The sequence below is a fragment of the Chaetodon trifascialis genome, chromosome 1 (assembly GCF_039877785.1).
Source record: "Chaetodon trifascialis isolate fChaTrf1 chromosome 1, fChaTrf1.hap1, whole genome shotgun sequence".
NCBI classification, from domain to species: Eukaryota; Metazoa; Chordata; class Actinopteri; order Chaetodontiformes; family Chaetodontidae; genus Chaetodon; species Chaetodon trifascialis.
Window position 1 is genome coordinate 4228123 of NC_092056.1, and position 24057 is coordinate 4252179.

Below are 24057 nucleotides of genomic sequence, written 5' to 3' on the forward strand. Positions count from 1 at the left end.
GGGTTAATTTGATTGTGTTATTGTGCCACCTCTGAATCTTGACACACTGCGTGGCTTTGGAGAGAGTGAAATCAACAGTTTCAGGTGCCATCGAAGAGGGATGTGTAACAGCAAGATAAAGCAGTGAAATATTCTAAATACAATCATACTCAAACTGAACTTTTTTGGTGGCTAAAATGTGTGTTGCTGCTGCCCCAGTCTACAGCAGTACAACCCTTAGCTTCCTACACCGATACTCCTATTACTTCTCCGAACTAGGGGTGTACTCTTATATATGCCACCCCTTTAAATTCATCTCATGCTATGGCGTGCACGTATCCGTACAAAACACAAGCTTGTAGAGGGGTTAAGGGTTGAGTCAGATGGCCCCTGTGCACACGGTGTGTCCTCAGGTTGGGTCAGATCGGGGTGCTGATGCCACTGCAACAGACGCCCCAACTGATTAGTGCAACTCATCACTCTCATACCCAACCCCCGATGTTAACATAGCTCGCTAAATGAGTCGGAGACACTGGCGTTGCTCTTGGGTTAGTGTTTACCTTGTGTTCATGTTTCCGGTTTCATCCAGTCTGCGTTCACGACAGTCAGTTACCTGCGGACAATGACGAGCCACATAAACCAAGCATGTTAGCCGTGTGCACAACACGTGGTCAATCGTGTTACCCAGTTCATCGTGAAAAGCTTAGAAAACATACAGTGGCTATGTCCCTGAAATTTCGGGCTCCGAGTTTTGCTGAAGACAAACTAAGGCTGGCTAAAGCAAAAGGCCAACGTTAGCTAGCCGAGTTAGCGTACTGTTAGCTAGTTAACGTTAGCTATGCTAGCATCTTAGCTAACGTTCACTAAAGTTTCTTAAAAATGTAAGTATTCATCCCAAAATAACACGTCCAATCAAAAGCGTCTCATACAAACTTACAAAAAGACAACAAACTGTCTCGGTTACTTCTTTAAAACACATTTTCCTTACGTGTCTTGGTCGTCTGGCCCGTGCGAGAAGGTTCTTTCTCATTTTTAAACAAGGGCGTTGGAAAGGAAGCACGCCGATTGGCCCACACTCCCGGAAAATGGTCGACGTTTATTGGGCAGATGAAAGTTGTTTCCGGTTTAATAACCAATGACAAGTTGTATACTTGTCACGTGAACACTTCATAGCAGACCCAGTGCCGTACACGGGTGTTTGTAATTCACACAGATTATTCCTTTGTTTAGTAGTTTGATGAGGATTTTGAAGTATTTTTAAATTTAAAAAGAATAAATTAAATATTTTGAGATTTTCTTACTTACTGGTGAAAACTTGTCTGATTAGAAAGTTCAATGAAAATATTAATATTTCCCTCTCCTTTCTGTGTAAATGATGAGTGCGACCAGCAGAAGTTCACCCGAGTGTTAATGTCAATGTGACAGTTTACCAGTTTTCCAGACCTCTATGGCACCCACCACTCACCACCTCTGACCAAATTTCACCATGGATGCTGACACATAACATCTGGTGTTAAATGATCCACATAGCACATCCTGAATATGCAATTAAAGCAGTTAAATCTAACTATCCCAAAAGGTACAACAATGTAATATACCAACAGGTGCTGATGGGTTAGGTGTGCTGGCCAATGGTATCTGCATTAATAACCCTGCAAAGTTTCATGATGAAGCAGTTATTTTTGAGTCTTTTATGTCAAGGTTTGAACACAAAATACCAACTAAATCTAAGTTACTGACATTTCCCAGTGCTGGTTGAAGCTTGTGTACGTTGGTGATATATTTTCGAGTCTGATTAGTAAAGATACTACCAAATGCTTTTTCTACAACACATAGTATGCTGTCTGTAATTCACGGTCAGTCTCCTGTAGTATCTTGTCTCCTGTCCCTCTGTGTGAATGGCTGCCTTGTGTTTTGCCTTTGTGGAGTCTGTCCTCTTTCCTTGTGGCTTGTGGTCCAGGTGCTGCCAGCTCTCAGCGGGACCTGGATGTTGCTTGGTGTCACCTCTGATTCACATTATTCACTCCAGACAGAGTAACACTCTGCCTGAAACTCTAACTTATTACACCTAATGTTTACTGGCTATGTACTTTTGTAATTTCATGATGCAATTCCACTACTTTCTCTGCTTTCTGTATACGCTCCATTTATTGCTGTTATCTCCTCCCTCCTTTGTCCTTCCTCTTTGTTCTACCCAGTGTTTCTCCTTTTTATAGATTTTTTTCTTTCTCTAAAGATGGAGGGTGTTGTATGTTGTACAGAAAGCCCTCTCGAGACAAATCTGTGATTTTGTGCTTTATAAATACAAGTACTCTTCAATTATGTACTATGTAAAAATTATGCCTTAAAATAATAACAAAAACAAACATTAATGTTGGATGACTGGCTGCACGCCTCCCAAACCCTGGCTCTCTGATTACATCTTTGCTCCCATTGTTGTGACTGTAATTATCTGCAGAAGCAGACATCTGTGTTTCCTTTATTGCCATATTATTATTGAGTGTCATGAGGAAGGCATTTCTCTGAGAGCAATTAAGTGCACAGACGAGCGAGCCAAAGGTTTCATTGAAATGCAAATGCAATTTTATATTAAAAGATAGCAAAGGGATAATTCACTATATCACACAACACAGCTTGTTAGTACTGCCATGGAAATACATATACAGTCTTTTCATATTTACACATCAAGTGACAACCAAACAGAAATCATAAATACCTCTTTTTGTTAACTTTACAACAGCTATACGCGACCAGTATTTCATAAGATAAAAGAGCACTATTAAATAACTGGCATCTTCCCTATCATTTACAAGGCTTGGAAACACAGTGGTTAAAATGATCCAGCAAAAACAAAACAAAACAAAAAAAGAAGTTCTTCTCCAGTGAGTAAAATTAATACGAGTCTAAAAACGGTCAGGAAATCCCTTTGTACAAAAGACTATACAACTGAATCAACGCAATATCTTCAACAGAAATGTTTGCTTATATCCTCATGATAAAATCTGTACAGTTTTAGCATTCCTGCAGCAGGGTTGGAGGGACTGTGAGCCAGGATGATTGGTTACTGGGTCGCTGTGATGCTCTGGAGGCCTACTGTCAACCAACCGTCCGAGACCGTAGTTATGTAGCTGCCAAGACCCTCTTTCATTGGCCTCAGTGCTTCATCTAGCAGCAAATCAGCAAGTTGCTGAGCTTGTAGCAGATACTTCAAAATACAAGGATCTGTAAAGTCTAACCGATATATTTGTAAATATAGCAATATAGTATTTCCCTGTACCATATTTCAACAACCAACAGAATGGTACTCTAAAGTTAAAGCAATGCATAATATCTTTACTTGTATTAAATTCATTTTTCAGTAAGTTGTCAGTGATATATTTCTAAACTATAACCCTCACTGTCTGATGGGGTCAGACATGCACAGTGTTCCTAAGTTACCCATTCGTTATACTGCGCTGTGGCAGATACTGCAAGCACACCTTTGCGTTACAGATTTAGAGCTGATGGATCAAAACTCAGATTACAAAAAAGAGCAAAAGTTCTCATTTACCTCCAATAGTGTTTGGCCACGCAGATACTTTTGGTTATATGTGCCAAGTTTTTGATATATTGGCCTTGAAAAATGTACCACGACCCCAATACAGCGGAGAGCCGCAGTGAAACTGGACCTTCGGTGATTACGTTCAGAGCAAGAAAATCAAACTCAAACACATCGACATTATCTAGTTCAGCTGAGTCAATTTGTTAAAACAGGGAGGGGATTGGTTTTTAAAAACGATGTAATATCATCGTGTGCCTGATACTTCGTTTTTCAGGAGCCTTTAAAAAGAACACAATTTCAGACAAGCCTAAGATCTGATTCCAGGGGGTGAGCAATGAGAGTAAACAGGGAGGGACATTACATTTACAGCTAAATGTTGGACATCATGGATAAGGGAACGCAGGTGACGACAATGCACGACTCCTGTGCTAAAAGTACAAATTCAAGGGAGCTGTTTGGCTTTTTTAGCTGGAAAAAATTAATTGTCGTTGAACTTGTTAAAATCAAAGAGCTTCAAATTGTACTAGTAAGTGCTGCTGTAGATAATCACTTATCTGGATGGGAAACTCCAGGAACAATGAGCGAAACTCTCACTGAGAGACGGCACTGAAAAAGCAGTTCCAAAGAAAAGCTCGGCGTTTCAGGGCAGAAGAAATCCCACAGTCCATATATCGAACACCTGGAGAGATAAAACCACAACTATCTGCATGGCTGCATAGCCCTGGTGGTAACGTGTTTGAGAAAACATGTTTTTCAGTACCAAATCCAAGTAAAACGAATGTCATGGACATTTTAATACCTGAAAAATAAATATGCAGCTGAAGGAGGAAAAAGGATGAACTGTTTGGCACTTAGGCTGTTACTTCATTGTGGCCTCCTCTGCTGTGTCGGAGGATCAGCAATGGTTGACTTACAACTCAAAAAAAAAAAAAAAAAAAAGAGGATGAATGCATGAATGGACAGTACCAGCTACAGTACGTCCCTGCTTGACGTGTTGGAGGCTGTAAAATAAGGAATCAGAAGCAGGTGGTGTCGTCACCGAGGTCTCCCACTGGTGAGGGCAAATCAGTAAAGTCAAAGGAAAACAAACATCCCGTAATTAAGATACATTTCTGTTGAAGTGTAAATGCAGAAAGAAGCATGGAGACCGTGTGAAGCCCCACCCTTTGGCACTGTCATAAATACAACTCTTGAAAAGCCGGGTCCTGCTGCGCAAACGTCTCGCACAACACTCTCGCCATTCTCTGAAAGTCAGCAAACCCACTCCACAAGTAAAAAACGTCCATAAATAGAGTTCATAAAGACATGAGTGGCATTAGAGAGAGCGTCGCGGTTACATCGTCCGGGGAGTCGTTTTAGCTTCGTCCAACAACAAGAACAAAAAAAAAAAGTTCACAAAAAATAAAGGTGAAGTCGTACGCAGAGAAGCGTTCGTTGCATTGAGAGTCCGCCTCCCTTAAAAAGGCTCCAGATAACGCTCATGTCTCTCTGCTCACTTCCTCCCCAGAGTCCTTTGCTTCCTTATTCCAGCATGCTCATTAGTTTATCATTTTGCCTAAAGGCAGTAGCACTGAGGGTACTGTTGGAGGACTGTACTGCATGTGTGTGTGTGTGTGTGTGTGTGTGTGTGTACAAGTAGGACGGAGCCCCAGTTTCAGAGACAGGACTTGTGTTTATGGGAGCTTAGTTGTGTCTAACCGGGTTCATATGTACCGTTACTCTACGTATGCAACTGTTACTGTGTTTGCACCTATTTCTATTCGTGTGTTTGCTATAAATACAGGTGTGTGTACGTGTGTATTAGGTAATGGAGGTTGAGATAAAGCACGGAGGGCGGGGGCCTCCCTCACACTTCGCTCTCGGTGGAGGGCTTGCGTGTGGAGGCCCAGCCGGTGTCGGGCAGGCTGTGCTGGGCGTGGCGCTGCGGGGTGATGGCCGAAGGGGTCAGGGTGGTTATGGAGGAGCATTCGGACGCCTCCTCCTGGAGGAGCTGCTCCGTCTCGCCGTCGTCTAGCGAAGCGCTGCTGGCCTGCAGGGACACTGTGTCTGTGCGCATGCAGGTGTGCAGGCCGCCTCGAGACGGCTTGATCTGTTTTAGGTCGTCCCAGTAAAGCTCCTCATTGGACAGGAGACACACGCCCTCCACGATGCGGATCTTCTCCTTGGTGTAGCCTCCGTCCACTCCACCCTGGACAACGAGACAGGATTAGTCTGAGTGATGGCCTCTACGTTTAGTTTTAGTTTAACGGGAAAATCCACCCTCAGGTCCTCCTCAACAACACTTTCTAACTTGTGATGAAATGTGTTTCACCTCCAGTCTCTCACCTTCATTTCCTGTCACATGCACTTTTCTCCCTTTCTCTCTTTCTTTTTTAAGAACAATCACAGTTTATTGATGTTAAAATCGGCTACACGAACATTAAAAAAAGCTAAAGTTCAACCTGTTAAAGGTGGATTTCCCTTTAAGGATTAATCAGAAACCAACTGCACAACACTCCAGAACAAAGAAGTTACCTTCAAATACAACCCATGCACAGCGATTTGCCTCCTTTTTAGAAATGCTGTGCTTCAGTTAGTTCTTTCGTTTTCAGATTAAGGCGCTTCAGATTAAGGATTACCATGATTCTATTGCTTAACGGCACAAAAACAAGGAGATAGCGTTATTTTTCCAGAGCAAATGGACTTATGCTATAGTGCTGTGTATGATACTCATGGACAAATTATTCAGTCTGTCGTAGCAGGAATAATTTGAACATCTCCAGCATGAAAAATACATACAGTAGGCGTGGAACAGCTGCTGAAGCAGCAAAATGACCCAAAGCAGCTCAGCTGGCATCACTGTCAGCACGCTTACCTGAAACTGCTGCTTCTTATTATTATTATTTTTGTTTACGAGCAACATACAAGCAACTTTCCAGTATTTTAAAGGAGTTCTTTGACGGCTGGTGCAACGGATTGCAATAAACAGAGAACTGGAAATGAGCTTAGCTTCATATACATGGCTCATAATGATGAATGAAAGAAAAAAATCAGACGTCCTTAACTTCTATAATTATTTTCTCTCTTTTGCCAAATACCAACGTCTCACTGGCAGTGGGAGCTAGTGGGTTTATGGGAAATGTAGTCTAGAGTTGAAGAAACGTTATCTATTACATCACAGTTCTGACATAGAGGCTGTCAATGTCAGCACTGTTCTCTTAGTTCTTGATAGTTATTTCAAGGCTGATAGATGCAGCACCTTTAATACAATCGGCCATATTGTCAGCGAGGTGTCTCCCTCAATGTATGTTCGAGTTAAAATAAAGGTTGGATGAAAATCTGTCCATAAATTTAGATTCCCGGCTTGCTGAAATGTCAGTTTCACAAAGTAGTAGCATCAACGTTGACATGCCATTGATCACAGAGCTCTGAAACTGCACCAAAGAGAGAAATTATTCCTTTTTGGAAAGCAGGTTGCATGCAGCAAAAAGACAGAAGAAATGAAGGAAAACAGCAGAGGACAAGTGAGAGAAAACAGAGCTGGAAAGGACACGACTCCTTCATGCTGAGTAACTACCTCTCCACGGGACAAGTGGGTCAAAAGATAAAGGGGGAGAGGGAGTTGTAGGGATGAGAGAGCTGCAGTGAGGAGAGAGAGGGGGGAGAAAAGGTGAGTGCTGATGTCTGTCACCTGCTGGCGTCACATGTTAAAACAGTTCAACACAATCAATCTGGCCAGAGACACCTACACCTACACAGTCTGTGATCATTCATGGATTCACCTTAAATCCATTCATCTGTTAAGCAAAAAAAAAAACATCCGCCGTTTTCACCTCGGCGTCCAGACTGTCCGTTACCTCTTTCTTATATCGAAGCTGGTTGTATATCGGAGGCTTCTGCGACGCCTCGATCTTCACTTCCTGTGTGGACGTCCGGTACGAGGGGTTACTGTAGGTCAGGTTGCTCACTCCCGGGTCGGCAAACTTCGACTTTTTATGTCTGTTGAACAGGAAGAAAACAGTTTGTGGCTTATAATGTGAACTGTGCGCAGCGCAGCAGAGGTCAGGACGTCCTCTGTTCAGGATTAGGGACAAAGAAAATGAAGAAACAGAGGACTGACCTGTAAATAATCAAAGCAGCAATGAGGATCAGGATTGCCAGGACGGTCAGAACTCCACCAATCACATAGCTGATATGAAGTCCTTCTCCTTCAACAGATGGCACAGGTGTCAATGACTAACCCCGGTGGCTTTGCTCAACACAACATGAGAGATTAATGCGTTTAGCTTAGCTTCACCCGTCACGGGGACAGAGTTCAGCGTTCACATCATCTCAAACTCAAGACGCAGTTGCAGGTCTGATTGTGTTTCTCCTGCTACGTTAACACTGAAAGAACAACATCCTAAATGTTTGAGTGACAGCTGCTGCAGAGCTGCTCCTCTGAGGGTTAAAAATGCCGTGCATCACCATAAGCACTTCAAAATAGCTTTTTATCGAGTTGTTGTTTTAATTTTGTTTTATCTGTTGAGTTTGTATGTTGTGCTATATAAACAAAGTTTAATTATTAGCATTAGCATTGTTATAACATCACTTCATTTGTATTTTGTCACTTTAAAGACAGACTTTGGTTGACTTCAGCGTCCATATTTGTTTCCTTTTTCAGACACTTCCTTATCATTTATGCAGATACATCAGAGCTTAAGGAAAAAGCATTTCCCAGTTTCCCAGTGGTAATTGCTTGGTGGTTGATGTGAACGCTATTTACAAGTTGGAAACTGGTAATTACTGTCACTCCCAAACAAAGTTACTGTGGCATTAGCAAAGCTAAAATGGAAGCAGAGGAAAACTTGGAAAATACACCTTCTTACAACTCAAAAGCTGTTATCATGTAGGCTAACAAGCTAGTAACAAACAGGCACAACCAACTTTTACCTAGTTGCTAAACAAACAAGATACAGGGTGTGAAGAAGAGGCTGTTCTTTTACACTTTCCATACAGCTAGGCTAGCAGTTTCCCCCTACTTCCAGTGTTTGAGCTAAGCTAGGCTAAACATGCTGGACTCATCTGATGGATGAAAGCGATGCGCTGCTTCCCTGCAGACCTGAATGTCAGGCCGTTCCTTTCAGGGTACGCGTGATGTGCAAACGGCTGAGGAGAGGAGTCTGTCGTGTGCTTACCATGAGGAGCCGTCACCACGTTGCTCAAGCAGCCTTCCTCGTTCAGGTTCTTGTCAGTGCAGCTGCAACGATAAGACAGAATCTCAGAGAATGGGACTCACATCAGGGTCTCTGGGAAGAGTTTCTGTAGCATTACTGCTGGTTCAAAGCCTCATTGTGTTTCCTGATGAACAATTACATAACACTCCTCTATGGGATGAGAAAACCCTCCAACCTTTTCGGCTCATAAAAGCTTGAGAGCACTCTGTTTTTTTTTTCTCTTGAACAAGGACAAGCATGTTCATTTTTCCAATTACTGCTCTTTCTCATAGAGCACTTCTTTAAATGAGATGAACTCAGCGGAAAACCTGGCAGCATCTTGTGGCGTCAACATGCTGCAAATAGACGCAGATTGAAAAACAAAAGCTGCGTTTAACGTAGCCGCGATGCCACAGCTGTGTTTCCCAGTGGGATAATGTGAAAGCACTCTGAGATGCGTTAAACATTTTGGAGCAGGTGAAGTGATGAATCACGTCATGTTAAGAAACTACTCCAGGGGAGAAGCAGACGTACTTCACCACTGAGGGTCCGCGGCGTGGAGTCTCTGTAGGAGCTTTGGGGATCTTGTTGGGGACGGGAGTGCTGCTGGTTCCTCTGGCAGGAGCGGTGGGGACGTAACCTGAAACTGTTAAATACATGCAGATCAGAGCCTGGACGTACTTCTGGTTTAGTTCACTTTTTGGTGATTTCAGATATGTTTTCATACTTTATTTCCTTTAGCCTGGGATAATCCTACTATGAAAATGTCTTAGTGGCTAAGAATATGGGATTAGGGCTAAAACTCAGAAACTTGCTGGCAAGGTCCCGTTTGGTCCAACATCAAAAAGTCAGTGCATGCAACAGTCCGGTGAACACTGCACAAACACTCACTGGTGGAGCAGGGTCGCCCATCTGGTTCATCAGGGCAGGCGCACACAAAGCTGTTGGTCTTGGCGAAGCAGAGGTGAGTGCAGCCGCCATTATTTACCCCACAGAGGTTGGTACCTGAATGAGAGGAGAGGAGTATTGACAAGTGGCACCGAACAGCTGATTAACGTCACCGGGATGAGATTTCTTTTGACAATGTTACTGAATGCTAAAGGTTACTCAACAAGCTTCTGTCCAATTAACAAGCTTCTTGTAAACCCACGTGACTGCTAATTAAAAGAGCTGCTTCGTTCTCACAGGGTGCACAAGGAGATAAAGACAGAAACAAATCCGATCAGGTTAATTTCTTCTACACGAGAAAACTCCAAGACTCTACACTCTCTAGACTGAAACACCATGACCAAGTGGCAGATTCCTATTGGTGGAAAAGCACTATAAAAGGTTTTGTTCCATGAGATGCTGGTGTTTGTTTAACATGACCATGCCAAGAGTTACACGTGTTCCTATCCAAAGAGCACCACACAAACTCAGTCTGAGTGCAGGAAGCGCTCTGACCCTGAACACTTTCAGGTTCATTTTTGCTCAGGTCTCTTCTTCTCAGAGGCTGTAGTGTTGTCATGAAAATATCCAGCTAACATGTAATCAAACAGCACCGAGTGACTAATATTGACTATTTTAGACCAAATTAGTAGAAATTCCTGCGTCAAACGGCAGTTTAATTACATTTTCAAAATGATTTTATGTTCTTTTTCTAATGAAAAACAACAAACTGAACGTCAAACTGATCGCCTCTGCCCCTGTGTGCCTTATATATTCCAAGGTCACGCATTCAGCCTCTGCTGGTTCCACACTTTGTGCATCAGTGTCCTCACAGGAAGCGCTGATTCACACAGTGAGGTCTCTGGTGTCTCCCGTCTCAGCTGGCGGCGTCAGAAGAAAAGCCTCCTCACCTGTCTGTCTGTGAGGTGACACCACTATAATGTCCATGAGGCCCTCCACGTTGGCCAGCACGGTTTCCTTGTTCCGGCCGGTGTGTTTGTCCACCCGCTGGATGGACTTAGTCTGCCAGTCTGTCCAGTAGATCCAGCGGTCTTGCTGCGAGAGTCGGGAGAAAGGAGTTAGAGGGGAGGACACCGGCTTCAACTGGGGAAACGAGGGAGAAGAAGAGAGGAGGGGGGAAAAACACAGACAAGGAGCAGGGGTATGGGAGGAAGAAAGGGAAGGGAAAGAGGAGGAAGAAAAATGAGGGTCAGAGTGGAAGGGAAGAAGAAGAAATGGTTAAGTCGAATGAGTTCAGCATGAGTTGGAGGACGGAGAGACGACCAGTGAGAGCCACACGGTGAACCGATGAGTGAAAGAGAGCAGGTGAGTGGAGGAGGCAGCCAGGAGGAAGGGTCAGCCCAGTGACTGAAAGCTGAAGGCGAGGGGGGGTGGGGGGAGTACCTGTGTGAGGGCGAACGGGTGGGACACCGGGCTGACGAGGATCTGACGCAGTTTCCCGTTCAGGTCCGAGCTCTCGATTCTGTCCAGGTGAGCGTCCACCCAGAAGATCCTGCAGAGAACGGCACGATTCAAAAACACACTTCTTCAAACTGCGAGTACAGCTAAGCTACGTTAGCATGTGAGTGAATGGCACGTAGCACGTAGCATTCACACTGATGCCAGCTCTTAACAATTAATAACACTGCCTGCACATACATTAGCATGCTATATGACGATGCTGTACGTTAATGCTAGCATGGGAACATGTTTACAGAGGCATGTTTACAGGACAACATAAGAGCAAACTGATGCCTTGCAGTATAACTCAGTATAAACACTGTCATCTTTAGGTTGTTGTTGTACTGAATTACATTATATTGCAAATATTTAGGGCATCCATATCTTGTATTTTTCTGTATTTATATGGTGCTTTACTGTGTAGAGGCCTCTCTTGTCGATACTTTCTGATACTGCGATGATCTCATTTACCCACAGGGACCATTAGATCAGGAAACTTTCATGATATCAAGCCTAATTTCATTAATAAGCCCCAGGGTTTGCTCCTTCCTCAGACACGCGTTGCTGTCTGACCTGCGAGTGTCATAGTCCAGAGTGAGACCGTTGGGCCAGCCCAGGTCGGTGTTGATCAAAACCTTCCGGTCCGAGCCGTCCAGGTGAGATCGCTCAATCTTTGCAATGTGACCCCAGTCAGTCCAGAACAGGAACCTGCAGAGACAGAGGCTGAACTGGTGAGGAAACGTTTGATTGTACTAATAAACTAGAAAATATCTGCAACAGCGTGACCTTAAAGTCCACTCTACTCCGCTCACCCTTTGCTCGGGAACACTGCGATGGCTCGGGGTTCATCCAGACTGTTGTTGACCAGGACTTTGCGGCTCGTTCCGTCCAGGCGGGCTACCTCGATGGTGTTGCGCCCAGTGTCGGTCCAGTACATGTTCCTGGACACCCAGTCTACAGCCAGTCCGTCTGTGGTCTTCAGGCCCTGGCTGATCACCGTCTCCATGCCACTGCCGTCCAGGTTCGAACGCCTGAACAACAAAGTCAGGGTGGTTGACATATGACACGAGAGAAAAAGAAGTGGTCCCATTATACTGGTAAACACGGTAACCATTGTTTTTGTTCTGCTCTATCTTAATGTCAGATAACTTTTCAGTTTTTCTAATTAAAAAAAAAACAACTCAACAATAACACAAAGGCAAACATCATCCAGAATCTGTCCTTCTTTCCATCATTTACTGTATTTTTAAAGTATCTCTAGATGACAGCCAATGACTGACCTTGAAAAACACAATAATGAGAAAATGAATGAAAAGCAAAAATGGCAACAGCGAGTTTGCACGCAGACGTGTTTGCATTCATACCTGATAACGTCCAGGGTGACGTCGGTGTAGTAAAGTTTCCCGTCCACGCTGTCGTAGTCCAGCGAGATGACGTTGTGCAGCTCGGGCACCGGCACGTGCACGTCGGTGTGGTCGTTGGTGTCCAGGGAGATCCTGCGCACGCTGACGCGGTTGGAGAAGAGCAGGAACGTCTCCGGGGAGTCGTCACATGACCTGCCGTCTCCCTTGAGCAGGATGCCGGTGGGACAGGCGCAGGACGTGCCGTTGGGACGAGGCAGGCACAGGTGGGTGCAGCCCCCGTTCCTCCTGCCGCACTTATTAAAACCTGGACAGGCCAGAGACAGAAGGACCGATGCTGCACTTCAACATAAAGCAGGAACGCAGACAGCCTTTCCACACACGTGTCGCACTGACAACAACTGACAAATCTAAAGTTTACATGAAAATTCAAAATAGAGACAGCTCTCTTTAGTCAGAGGCAAATGTGCTCTTCTGATTGGACGGCTGAGGAAAAGCTGTTGAGCGCTCCTTCAAAAACGTGAAACGCGCCACGTGGATATAAAAGCAGGCACCCGAAGCCCAAAATGCTTCAAACCCAGCGGAATCAGCTCGGAACGAGTTGGCCTCTACTGCTAAACCACATCTAATGAGTTCCCCGACCGAAGCAGAATAATGTAAGGACACGAAAAATAGACATGGAGGAATACAATCCAGGGGAACCACAAAAATGAAAATAGCGAGAGTGAAACAAAGGTCACTGAGCAGAATTATGAAGCTGAGAAACCGACAGACTACAAACACAACACACTGTGTAGAGCAGGTCATGAGATACTGACGAGGAATCAGCAGCATGTTTGTTGCTCAAAGTACGTGAAAAGAAATCCACTTCCTGTCCCTGGACTCACCCAGTGGCCTGTCCCTGTCCACGGCCTGGATGTCCATCAGGCCCGGCAGGTTGGCTCGCACCGTGATGGTGTTGGTCCCGGTGTTCTTGTCGGCTCGCTGGATGCTGCGGCTCTGCCAGTCGGTCCAGTAGATGTGGGAGCCCAGCAGGGTTAAACCGTACGGGTGCTGGACTGGAGTCACGAGGGTGCGGCGATTCTGCCCGTTCAGGTCGGACGACTCGATCCGCTGGATGGGACCGGAGCGATGAGAGGGGTTACCGCCATGAAATGTTTTTCTCATCATGCATTTACATTTTAGACAGTTAGCAGTTAGCCATTTCACCTTCACACCGCAATTAGTTATTTGTGACGGTCACAAGGTGTCGGTACTGACCTCGGTGTGAGCGTCGGCCCACAGTAACTGTGAGCCGGCCATGTCGATGGCCAGGCCGTTGGGCCAGCCCAGGTTGTTACTGATGAGGACCACGCGGTCTGATCCATCCATCGCTGAGCGCTCCAGCTTAGCGTGCTCCCCCCAGTCTGTCCAGTATAAATAACTGGAGAAGTGAGAAGGAGCGAGATCAGACAGTGTGAGGAGACTAAAAGTAGGATGGAGATACTGAGAGAAAACAGCGAAGGAAAAAGCTTCAGCAGCCTCACCCCATCTCATGGTAGAGGGCGATGGCTCGAGGGCTGTCCAGGTTTTGCCAGACGAGGACTTTCCTCATGGAGCCGTCCAGGTTGGCCACCTCGATGCGGTTGGTTCCCGTGTCCGTCCAGTAGATCTTCCTGCCGACTGCATCAACTGCCAGGCCGTCGGTAGTCATCAGTCCTGCGGGGAGAGACGCAGGCGTGGAGTCAGGACGCCGTGACCGGGTGGAGTTAAGAGCATTGCACAGATAAACCGTCCTCACCTGTAGATATGATGTCCTCGTGTGCTTTTCCGTTGATGTTGGCTCTGCTGATTTTCTTCAGCGTGCTGTCCGACCAGTACACTTTTCCTGCAGGAGGCGCCACATACGCGTGTAAGAATTCTACATCAGCGGTCTTTTTGAAAGAAATCAGGCACGTTAAAAGTTTGAGAAGACGAGCGAACCTTCTTTGGGGTCGACCCCAATGGCGATGGTGTTTTTCATGGAGCTATTCACAGCCAGGACCACATCCGCGAAATAGGGGATATCCAAAGAAACCATCCTGATGTCTGTCCTCCGTGCAAAGATCAGGAAGCTGCTCATCCCTGCACACACGCACACGCGCACGCACACACACACACACACACACACACACACACACACACACACACACACACACACACACACACACACACACACACACACACACACACACCACCAGCCGGTCAGAATACAAAGGGAGCTAACATGCTTTTATCTTCCTGACAAAAGCTTTTGGCATTAACGCTTTGAACCTGTTTTTGCACAGTTTTGCAGGCTTGAAAATATATTTTTCCGGGATTTTATCCCAACTATTGTTTTTGTTTTTATACTTTCTTTTGAAATGAAAGTGTTTTCAGTTTTGGCACTACCTCTCCCATCATGCCTTTGGTGATGCACATTATGCAGTATAATGTAGCCTTTAGGTCAATGAGTTACATCAGACAACAATAAATCTTAATCTTAATAAAGTTACAACGAGCTTCTTCTTAATGTGGTTTCTGAGCACATTTCTTGGCATTTATCTTGTCCAAGATGGAAACTGCGATGCTCCCTCCGTTTAAATATCTGGGTCAAATGCTTCTGAAATGCAGACAGAAGTTGTTTCGTACCAGGCGTGCACGTCTTCCCATCCGTCTGCAGGTTGATGCCGGTGGGACACGCACAGCTGGAGGCTTTGGGAGCAGGAGCCAGAAGACAGAGGTGGCTGCATCCTCCATTATTCACCGAGCACGGGTTTTGCACTACAGATGGAGACGCACAAACAGACTCAGCTCACCCACGCTTCCACTTTCTAGGTCATCTTAGAAGCAGGGAACAGAAAGAGAATGGAGGGATTCGGGGCAAACGTAACAGAAACACACAACTTGCAGATACAGAGAGCGAAACCCTTCAGGGGACACAGGAGAGGCCCACACATCAGTGAGATCAGTGAGGTTTCAGTTTGGTATGAGCCCCGAGGCTCTCTGCCCTCTCACCAGTGATCTGGGTTCATCTTACCTGTAATCCTCCCAGTGTCAGCAGAGACACGGGATCTGAGCTCAGAGAAAAGGCGGCAAAAAAAAGCAAAAAGTGACAGAAGGTTGTTTTTCTTTTGTCACAAGGGACTGAACAAGAGGACAAGCTAAGTGTCTTCGATAAGCACACAAAGCACCATTTCCATTCATATGATTCATATCTCTGTGCTGCAGCGCACTAATTTGAAGTCAAATAATGAGTTTTAAGTGAGTGCAATCCTGAATGAATTAAATTAGGGCTTCTTCAAGGTCTATATTGGTGATTAAACATGACGTGCTTCTACTACGTGCAACCAGACATCTGACTGTTTAACCCTCTGCTGCTTTTCTCTTTGGCTAAGCTAATGCTACAAACACTGAAAAAAGTGTCACTGCCGGACTTCTCGCTAATTCCACTGCACATGCACGCTCCAGCCATGATCTACCACCGACCTGTGTCGCGTAGCCGGTGGAACATGTGAATGTCCATGAGGTTCTCCAGGTTTTCGGCCAGCGTGTGTCGGCCCAAGCCGGTGAGCTTGTCGGCGCTCTGGATGCTCTTGGACTGCCAGTCTGTCCAGTACAGCTTGTCCTGATGTACGGTCAGGCCAAAGGGGTGAGGCAGCTGGCTGCCAATCAACACCTGTTCGCAAAAACAGGAGCACAGAGTTTAGTGCTGACTGAACAGATTTATGGGGATACAAGTGAAGGCACAGGATCATAAAAACACCCGTTACCTGCCGGTCAGAACCATCAAAGTTGCCAAACTCAATAGTCTTCATGCCGGCGTCAGCCCAGTACAGGCGTTTGGTCTCGTAGTCAATGGCGAGCCCGTTGGGCCACGTCAGATTGGATGAGATGATGACGATGCGACTGGAGGCGTCCATTCCTGCACGCTCAATCTTTGGGTTGGCACCCCAGTCGGTCCAGTACATGAAACTACGAATAAAATGAATGAATGAGAGCGCCATGCAAAGATCAGGTTCACAACCTCAAACCTTTTTAATCATCTCACCCTCCGATCGGGTCAACGACGATGTCCCTGGGCCGGTCCAGGTTCTCCCATATCAGGACAGTCCGCATGCTCCCATCAGCATTAGAAACTTCGATACGATCCGTACCTGAGAAACCCAAGACGCAGCATGAAATCCAAGAGCAGGTGACAGCACATAACACACCAGAAATCCGATTTTATGCAACAATATGTATACCAGCATCGGTCCAGTAGAGCTTGCTGGTCACCCAGTCAATGGCCAAACCTGCTGGACTCTCCAGACTGGTGTCCACCACCACCTGGAAAAACAGGGACAACAGAGATCTGAATGGTTTGAGCCTCAAGTTACATCTGGAACATCTGAGCCGTAAGACGTGCTCAGATCCATACTTAAAAATAAAGACAGATGACATCGAACAGCAGCAAAAACATCTGACAGTGACGCTGATGAACCAGGAGGATAAATATTAAGACACCTCTGCAGGTCGAGTTTGTGCTGTGGACGACACAGTGAGCTGAATCTGACACAGAGCAGCCAAACTCTACTCCTACGTGATCCTCTACCGAGCATAAATTGCTGTTGCACTGTCACATCGACTCCAGCAGGTGGCAGTATTGCATAGACTTAAATCCTGCTGTCCTGTGCTGCTGCTGCTCTCTGATAAGTCCGGGACAGATGATGAGAGACGGCGGGATTTGAGCTGAGTTCACACTGCACATGTCACTGACCTCCTGCTTGGTGCCGTTCCACAGCGCTCTGTTGATGGAGTCGGTGGTGACATCCGTCCAGTAGATGTAGCCGTCTTTGGCGTCCCAGTCCAGTGCCACGGCGTTGCGCACATCAGCCAGAGGGATGACATCATCGGACATGTCCTCTGTATCGAAGCTGACTCGTCGGATGTCCGTCCTTCGGGCAAAAAGCAGGAACTTGTCAAGACCTGATTAAAGACCAAAGGTCTTCTGTCAGTCTTCTAGGTTTAACAGTGGGGTCAACAGTGAACACAGCAAAACAGCACTAACTCACAGACAACGAGCAGCCCTGAGAGGGCGAATCCAACCAAACCGACTGATTAACAACATGAATCATGACTCATCCTCTCTCACACTTATCCAGAATGATGATAAGAAAATGTTTTATAACGTTTTCATGTTTACAGGGTGGGCGAGCGTCACAGGGTTAACGTAACTAGCCCATTTTGTTAGCTGCACTGAACTCTCACACGTCAAATTTTCACATCCTCTGACAACCCACAGCTAGGCAGATTAAATGCATGTGACCAGATTATCTTTTCCCAATTAACTCTGAGACACTGGCTGTTAAATCAGTGGATTTTCCTTTACGCTCTGACCGCTGCACAGACCAGAGACAACAGTTCAAAAGTTACAAAAATGTGGGTTGTGGGTGTCTTGTCGTAAAAACTAAAAACTATATCAAGAAATTACTTCAATTGTATCTTAATACATTCAATAACTGTAAAGCAGCAATAGTAACATTAATAAATAAACATGGCACATCCACTCATACGACACGACACGTTTCAGCTGCAGGCGCTGAGGGACTCACCGTCGGCACAGTTGTAGTGGTCCACCTTCTTGAAGCCGGTGGGACAGGCGCAGGTGTACGTCTTGTTGCTGGGGAGACACAAGTGGCTGCAGCCCCCGTTGTTGCTGCCACAGCGGTTCCTGCCACCTACAGGAGAGACAGAGAATAACAGCTCAGTGGATTTCGGTTATCCTCGATTAGTTTAGGAAAATTCCCTCTTCAGCCATGTCTGACCCATCCATCCACCCCGCCTTCCTCCATCTGCGGGCTTTCTTGCTCTTTATGCTCTGAGCATCTAATACTGCTGTTGGCGGGTTTGCAGTGGAGTTAGCTGAAAGCTGGAAGCATGAGGCTGAGGGGCGCAACACAGCGTCAGTATTTGACTCTCTGGGAACGAGACCAGGCTCGACGGTTTGAAACATTCTGAAGGAGCGATGCAATCGACCGCGGACAATTTCACGCATGGCCGATGTCTCCAAAATAACGTTGTGAGGGACAAGTTCTAATGACCGAGAGGAATCAGCGAAAGTCCAAAAATAAAGAAATTTCCTCTGAGCTGATTTAAGAGGTACTTCGTTTCTTATGTGCATTTAAAGGAAGAGCTCGACATTTGGGAATATGCTCATTTACTTTCAGCAGTTCTGCATTTATTTGCAAAAGCACAACTTGTGGATTTGACATTTCTGTTTGTGTATGAATTAAACAAACAAGGCAGGACATGTTGACAAGTGAGCTTCAGAGACGTTGGCAGGAAGTTTTCTTCTTCCGGACGGAGCGAGTTTATCCCGGCTTTGTGCTGAGCTTAACTTTTCACGTCATCATCCACTGCCAGGGACAACGCACATTGATCAACATGTTGGCCAAAAGGCTCATCTTCAGCTGCTGTCCCTCGGCCAGATGTTAAATTAGCCATTGGAACCACAATAAAACCCACAAAATGTGAAACAGTAAACAGCTGAACGGGATGAAAGGCCTAGAAGAGTCAGGCAGCATCATACAGAACAGGACGAGTACAATGCAGGCACTTAATACAGAACAACGCTAAGCAGACAGTCGGCGCAGGCGGTAAAAACACGACAACATAAAATCACATCATATTACAGGAGATGAAGGTAAAACCAGAAGGGAAGCGATCTGATGAGCTGACTAAAAGCCACGTACATGAAAGCAGACATGGAAACTGTCTGTTTGCTTTTGGATCAAGCTGAGAGTCGATGCTGAAGAACAGTAAGAGTCATTATATCATATTCAATAAAAGGATGTTCCAAAACCGGCTGTCTGGTCGGAAGATGTCCCCCCCCCCCCCCCGGGAACAACTACGTCCCCTCTTATTCTTGATCTGCTTAATCTCTCGCCAACGTTTTCCTGAAAAATGATTGCAGCAAATGTGCTAATCCATTAAGAATTTTGTTTATTAAAGAAACACTGTGCAATTCAATACGACTTCCCAGCAAAGGAGAGCGTATCGAGGAAATGTGTCAGAGTCGTGGCTTTTAGGTTTATTTTCCAGGCCTGGAGAGCTTGTTTTTACAGATTGAACAGGCTTTATTATGGCATCAGCGGTGAGAGACCGAGTGGTTCCACAGTTTGTTGTATGTGAGCGTGGAAATAAATCCCTGCGGCTTCAGGTGTACATCTGAAATTGTTTAGGTTGAGTTTTTCCAATAACTTGAAGAGATGACACCAAGGAATTTAAAACTGGAATGGGAATCTGTGTAAGTTTAAGAGCAGTAAATACGTCGAGCTAGTCCTTTAACTATGAAGCATTAGAGTACACGGCAGAGTACACATTAGAGTACATCCTTTACGCATTTCACGCTGGACATAAATACTGAAGATTTTCTGCTTCCTAAACAGGCTGAAGTGCACATCGAGTGCAGAGCCTTCGTCTTCTGCTCCTCTGACGGTCGCAGCGTGAGTTCAGCCCCGTTCCACTCAGACATGAACTGTCTCACTGAATCTCCACCAGAACACAAAGGAACAGCGCCTGACCTCCGTCTTCCAGCACAGAGGCAGCTCCAGAGTTCATATCAGCGCCGCACTGCTACAGTATTTTATCAGCATGATAACCAAAACTTTCTCTTGGCCAGAGCTCAAGTTCAACACGGTTTGTTAGTAAAGAACACAAGCCTTTGCTGTCATGCTGATAAAATACCTCGACTGGCCAGTTCACTGCAGGGTCTAACGCCAGTGCACCAGATCGCTCCATCATCTCTGGGTTTCCACCCTTTTTCCACCCTGACTTCTTGTTTGATGTGCTGTTCTGCATTTTGTCCGCCTGCCTGCTGCATGACAACATTTTCTACTGCTTCAGGCTGCACACTTGGCAGCTCACTTGAGAAAAACCCAACCAATCACAGACAGATTTGAAGGGATGTGGATGGACATGGACCACTCAGCCGTATGAGGAGCCTCTGAGCCGCATGAATGGAGAACGCCACTTTTCTTTAGCCTTCAACTCAAGCTGAGATACAAGGTGCTCACAGGACAGCACAAAGATAAACATACGATGATCTTATTGAATATGATGCACCGCTGCAGATAAGACCAGCCAAAGGTTTACGCAGCAGTAATATTAATGAAACAGGAAGTGTAACTAAGGGCGTATCCAGACCAGGAAAGTCCTTTGGTCCTCTGTCTTTGGTTCGGTTCCTTTTCACATTGCAATTTTTGCAAGAGGCCCAGAATTTGTCAACAAACCCACATGTGTGCAAAGATCGTTGGACAAAACGGTCAGGGGCAGGCTAACGCGGTAAAAACACAAAAAAAAGGCGACGGGGGGCGCTGGTGAAAACAAACTATGGAGATTATGGAGATTCAGCGTGTTGCACTCGTTGTGCCTCTATTGATTTGTTTCATACAGTTACAGCAGAACTTCTGGAGCGTTTGGCACAACGTCGAGCACACTTTTTAGTAGTCGTCTGCCCAAATCTCCGAAAGACATTTCGTCTCCTCTTCGCTCCATGTTGAGCCAGAACTCATTTTAACCCATTGGTCTGATAACGTGCTGCTAATCTTTGGAGTTACCGCGCTAATCAAAACAATATTTCCCATAATGCCCGCAGCAACGGCAGCCTGTTGCGTCCAAAAAGGCATTTAATTTTTAGGACTGGGTTGGACCGAGCGCGGCACCAGGGGTCGTTTGGAGCTAAGCTTTAGAGCTAACATTCAACATGGCTGTGTACCGACCTGCAGGCTGCCTCTGGGGGTGCAGGGTGTGGATGTCCATGGGGAAGTGCAGCTTGTTGCGAATGATCTCCTGGTTCTTGCCCGTGAATTTGTTCGCACTGTTGATGCTCTTGGTGTGCCAGTCAGTCCAGTAGAGGCTGTCCTCGAACACCGTGATGGCAAACGGGTGTGGCAGGCCTACAGAGAGAGAGTCAGACATATCAGAGAGGCTGATGAAGCGTGCAGTAACACCAGCAATGGCATTTTTCATTACAGAGGGACCAAAATATAATAATTCAGTGACGTTCACATGGACGCAGAAAGATGGAGAGATCAAATGTGCTTGGCTTGTCCCACCAGCGCTCTCTAAACATCCTCCCATTCAGCACTGTGGGCTTGGCTGATGTCATATCGTCCCCATTTCGAGCTGCTTCCAATTACCCTGCCTCTCATTGGCCTGTAGCTGGTTAGGTTGAGGCCAGAGTGGCCAAAAGCAGAGACGCTCCATCGGTTTCCTTATTTAATGTGATTTTTCCGTCCAGAATTTGAAAGCAAGATTGAAAACAGGCCTTACGCCGGGTCAGACTGATACTGGACTGATATCAGCCAGTTCTGGCCTTGGTCAGCAATAAAATTTTATTTGCTTTGTTAATTTGAATCATTTAAATGGCCGATTTTAATGGTGCGTACACAATTTGTGAGCTCTAATCCAAAAACAATCGTAGAAGTTTCCCTTTAATTGTAGAGTTTTAGTGCCTGTTGATGGTCTAAATGCTTTTGAAGAGGTTTTTTTGAGAGAAATAAGTGAAATACAGAAAATATTTGTGATTATTTTATTGGTCTTGCTGTCTTAAAATGCTTCACATCTTGGGAACAGGATGCTTCTCAAACAGACATTATTTTCAAATATTTTCTATGTATATAAATATATACAAATATTGTTCTATTTGCAAATAAGCAATAATCAAAGTATGGCGTTGTCTGACAGCCGCCACCCACTTCAAACCAGTGAGGACACAAAGAGAAAACACAAATACATGTTAAATAACGATTTGTTGTTTGAACTTTGGCCGATAATAACGTGCTCATATAAAAGCCGGTCTCTTATAGTAAGATGCACATTGCAAAAATAGGTTTCTCGAGTCTTTAAAAAGTTGGCTCCATTAGAAATTTGCATCGAGGGTTTGAGCCTGTGGCTACTTTTGTCCTACAAATTGTTGACTTGTGCTGAAAACCGTCAGTCTCAGCGTTCACAGCCCAAATCAGTGGAACCGTGGCCTGAACACTAACACGTGTAAGAGGGAACTCCTCGCAGATTTGTCTCCATTGGGAACATCTGCTCAGGGCGACTCCTCCACGCTCGTGCAAATTAACGTTCCCTTCCTCTCTCCAGCTTAATCCTCCTCCCGCCGAAGCAGTCGCACAACCAGTTGGATGAGAGTGCCAAATGGATGGAAAAAGTGATTTCTGCTGCTGCACAGAGCCGCGGTGGTGGTGTGGCGAGCGTGCTGGCGCAGGGCTTTTAAAAACAGCGCAGCTCGTTTAATGACAGTGTTTTACAGCACAGCATAAATGTCAAGTGGTAAATGGCTAAAACTGGAGAGAGACCAGAATAATAATGAGCCACGAGGATCAGAGTAATTGTGTGTGTGTGCGCGCCCGAGTGTAAGCTCAATGAGACTGAAGTTTTAGCTTTTTAATCAATTCAAATGTTTTAGAAGCGACAAACTGTTTGTTTAATGCCCACACGATCCGGGTGAATGCACGTATGTCAGTGCAGAAGAACGTAAAGATGTGCAGACAACAGAGCACAGTTGGTCCTGCAGAGAGCCTGCACAAGTCTACTGTTTGACTGTAAAACACTCTGCTGAGTCCATGTCTTGGTCACAGTGCTTTCATACGTAATTGCTGTGGTGCACTCCTTCCATCCCGTCCCTTGAGAGGTGGATGTCACAGACTGTTACCCTGAAACGCTTCGAGAGGCGGATGTCTGATTTGGAGATAAACCCTCGGAGGACATGGGAAACATTATACGAGCTGGCTGTTTGTTCCGTTTGCATTTTCATCATAAGTTATCTCTGCTTTCAGGGTACTGACCATGCACTATAGATAAGAGAGGTCACATAGAAGAAAGACTTTCTCTATTGGCTGCAGACACTTTACCTACACTGCCTGCCTGCATGCTTAAATGTGGGTTTCATACGAGCATTACATCATAGATGATGCTTACTGGTGTGTGAGAGCTGTAGACATATAGATTTCAGATTTCAGTTGAATTACTTGCATGGCAAAGCACAGATGTACTCTGATGTCAGTATAAGCCCTGGTTTTCCTTCCTCTATATTACAGTACATCTGCCTGCTGCTCGCACCTTAGCATTGTGTCTTGATTGTGGCCTGCTATTGTCTGAAATATAAAAATTCTACACTTTAAAACAGACATACAGGGACTTTTCTTGAAGTGTATGAAGTAATTTTATGTGTTATTACAACAGAAATGTGTTTTTTTTTGCTCAAGAATGAGTCAAGACAGTTGAAAAGGAGACATTTTCCCCTGTCCTCAGACAAGGTCCAGGTGTGTGTGAGGTGATACTGGCTGGATGTGTGTGTGTTTTCTGATCTTATCCTACCATGAGGGAGCCAACAGTGCACCCTCTTCCCTCCTCTGAGTCATCGGCAGCTACGAGGCGCCCGGTTTTGATACGGTCACCTTCTTTCTTGTCGTCCCCGCACTCCCAGCCCACCCCTCCTGCTCCTCTTTTTCCGGGACAGCTGGAGGGAGCAGCTGCAGGCCGACAGGGCATCAAACGTCCCACCCAGCCTTCACAGTAATGTCCCCTTTAATCTACATGTGGCACCTCCCGGTCCTTTCACGCC

General features: G+C 45.6%; 1 protein-coding gene and 1 non-coding gene across 4 annotated transcripts in view; both read right to left on the minus strand.

The window, feature by feature from the left end:
• Positions 1-352: 352 nt before the first annotated feature.
• LOC139336599 (small nucleolar RNA SNORD67) lies at positions 353-466 on the minus strand. The gene has a single exon (XR_011602481.1). It is a non-coding gene; the product is annotated as a small nucleolar RNA SNORD67 (small nucleolar RNA).
• A 2082-nt stretch (positions 467-2548) lies between these two features.
• Positions 2549-24057, minus strand: part of lrp4 (low density lipoprotein receptor-related protein 4) — a 106914-nt gene continuing 85405 nt past the window's right edge. The window contains exons 15-39 of one of the 3 annotated variants that reach the window (XM_070959852.1): positions 21203-21379; positions 18035-18160; positions 17200-17408; positions 16688-16769; positions 16492-16597; positions 16214-16415; positions 15930-16119; positions 15093-15224; positions 14406-14546; positions 14224-14310; positions 13970-14141; positions 13704-13866; positions 13331-13556; positions 12447-12750; positions 11895-12113; positions 11656-11790; positions 11026-11134; positions 10533-10725; positions 9586-9699; positions 9229-9340; positions 8677-8738; positions 7620-7707; positions 7357-7498; positions 7077-7138; positions 5599-5708 (exon numbers count right to left, since the gene is read on the minus strand). In XM_070959852.1, the coding sequence (XP_070815953.1) occupies positions 7097-7138; positions 7357-7498; positions 7620-7707; positions 8677-8738; positions 9229-9340; positions 9586-9699; positions 10533-10725; positions 11026-11134; positions 11656-11790; positions 11895-12113; positions 12447-12750; positions 13331-13556; positions 13704-13866; positions 13970-14141; positions 14224-14310; positions 14406-14546; positions 15093-15224; positions 15930-16119; positions 16214-16415; positions 16492-16597; positions 16688-16769; positions 17200-17408; positions 18035-18160; positions 21203-21379 (3533 nt within the window). In that variant the 3' untranslated portion in view covers positions 5599-5708; positions 7077-7096. Of the gene's footprint in view, positions 5709-7076; positions 7139-7356; positions 7499-7619; positions 7708-8676; positions 8739-9228; positions 9341-9585; positions 9700-10532; positions 10726-11025; positions 11135-11655; positions 11791-11894; positions 12114-12446; positions 12751-13330; positions 13557-13703; positions 13867-13969; positions 14142-14223; positions 14311-14405; positions 14547-15092; positions 15225-15929; positions 16120-16213; positions 16416-16491; positions 16598-16687; positions 16770-17199; positions 17409-18034; positions 18161-21202; positions 21380-24057 lie in introns of all 3 variants that reach the window. The other 2 variants (XM_070959844.1, XM_070959835.1) reach the window with 2 other exon arrangements.